This window comes from Zerene cesonia, chromosome 13 (genome assembly GCF_012273895.1).
Source record: "Zerene cesonia ecotype Mississippi chromosome 13, Zerene_cesonia_1.1, whole genome shotgun sequence".
NCBI lineage: Eukaryota > Metazoa > Arthropoda > Insecta > Lepidoptera > Pieridae > Zerene > Zerene cesonia.
In genome coordinates this window covers 4,157,740-4,159,525 of record NC_052114.1, presented here as the reverse complement: position 1 = coordinate 4,159,525, position 1,786 = coordinate 4,157,740, and the positions used below count along the sequence as shown (strand labels likewise).

General features: G+C 31.0%; 1 protein-coding gene across 1 annotated transcript; it reads left to right on the top strand.

Annotated features, from left to right (window-relative positions):
• The first annotated feature begins 447 nt into the window (after positions 1-447).
• On the top strand, positions 448-1,226 carry LOC119831270 (flexible cuticle protein 12-like). Its single transcript, XM_038354567.1, has 2 exons — positions 448-456; positions 864-1,226. The coding sequence occupies exons 1-2, from the start codon at positions 448-450 to the stop codon at positions 1,224-1,226; spliced, it is 372 nt and encodes a 123-aa protein (XP_038210495.1).
• Positions 1,227-1,786: the final 560 nt, after the last annotated feature.

Below are 1,786 nucleotides of genomic sequence, written 5' to 3'. Positions count from 1 at the left end.
GCGTCCTCAAACACTTTAAGAGATATTGAAATATTGAAATTCAATTGACATATGCATTTTCATATAATATCACTATACGTTGAATATTAATTCAGTACGAGTAGGTTATCCTTGAATCAGCAATTTTTAATCTCAGAGAACCCAGAAAAAACAAACAGACCGTATTAAAACTATTATTTAGAGTTGTATGAAGAGATTTAGTAAATTGTTTTTGTATTTGCCAAAATTAAGTTGTAAGATTATATTTTATTATGCAATTATATTAGTACTTGAATGGCACAATTAGCAAATCACTAATAATGTTCATTAATTATAAATATTTTACATTCTTTCATTTGTTAATGAATACTGAATCATATATAAATGGTGTCAGTTTAGATTCAATCATCATTCTGAAGAGGAATAGAATTCACTTAACACTTTAGTGTAAAAGAAAAATAAATAATCATGAAGATGGTAAGTGTTTTATTTTTTAAAGCGTATTAATTGTAGTTACGTAGGCAATTAATCAAAATGGTTCCTATTCGCTTTGTTGTATTTACTTGATGTAATTTTTGTGTAAATTAATTGAATTATATCCAGAAGAGGTAATTTGGGAATTGTAAACAATTTTATTTGAAATTTAGTGAAGGCAGCTGAAATCTAATTTTGATATTGGAAAAGGTAATTAGACATTAACAGTGGGAAATATATAAATTTTTAGGACGTTGAATTCTTAGGCTATTTTTAATTAATATTTTTAATCATTCTATATTTCTTTAAGGTTTGTGTTATGTGAAGGTAAAAAAATGAAAAATCACAACCTCAAATTCTAGAGGAACATCTAAAAGAATCTTCTTATTAATTTAACCATTTACTTTCAGTATATTGTATTATGCGCTATGGTAGCCGCTGTGGCCTGTGCACCAACTGCCCTGGAGGAGCTGACGGCAATTCGGGCTAAGCCTGCCCTCGAGTTTGAAGTAGTACAAGACGAGTTTGGACAGTATGCACTGCGTTACGTGACTGCGGAGGGTACCGTGGTTTCCGAACGCGGTCGCCTCGTACCAGCTGATAAGGAAGGCGATTACGTTCTCATTGTTGAAGGTGAATTCTCCTACATCGGTGATGATGGCGAGCTCTACGTCACAAAGTTCACAGCTGGTCTTGATGGAACACACGTTGAAGGCAATCATCTCCCGGTGGCCCCAGAACCCGTTGCAGTGGAAACAATAGTGCCTCAGTGAATAAAATTAGACCAATATGATAGCGAATAAATGACAATGCTTTTCAAGAATACATTCTATTTTATTTGAGTTTCTGCCTTTAGTATTATTTAGCTTTGGATATTACTTAAGCTTTTAAAAAAATCTTAATAAATCTAAAATAAAAAGAGATAGATAGATATTATAACCTCCCACTTCAAACAGTATAAATGTAATCTTGCAAAATAATAAGTAAAAACGACTGACATGCTTAAATTCAAAATGTTTTCAATGTATTAAGCGTTATACTACAAGAATTATAAAATTTATATAATATGCTAGTATATTAGCTAGGTCTAGGACATTTTCCACGACGTATCTGTTAAATAACGACGAAAAACATCCCATAAGCAATATGTATGACTTTAAAAAATTTAAATTACTCTTACGATTTATTGTGGATGTACATATACAAAAATATATTTTTTGATGCATAAACCAAGAAAATTATATGATGGGTATTGCACTTAAAACATTTAAAACATTTGGGATTCGATATAACTTACCCAGTTATTGAACCATGTCGTGAGCTCCGGAAAATT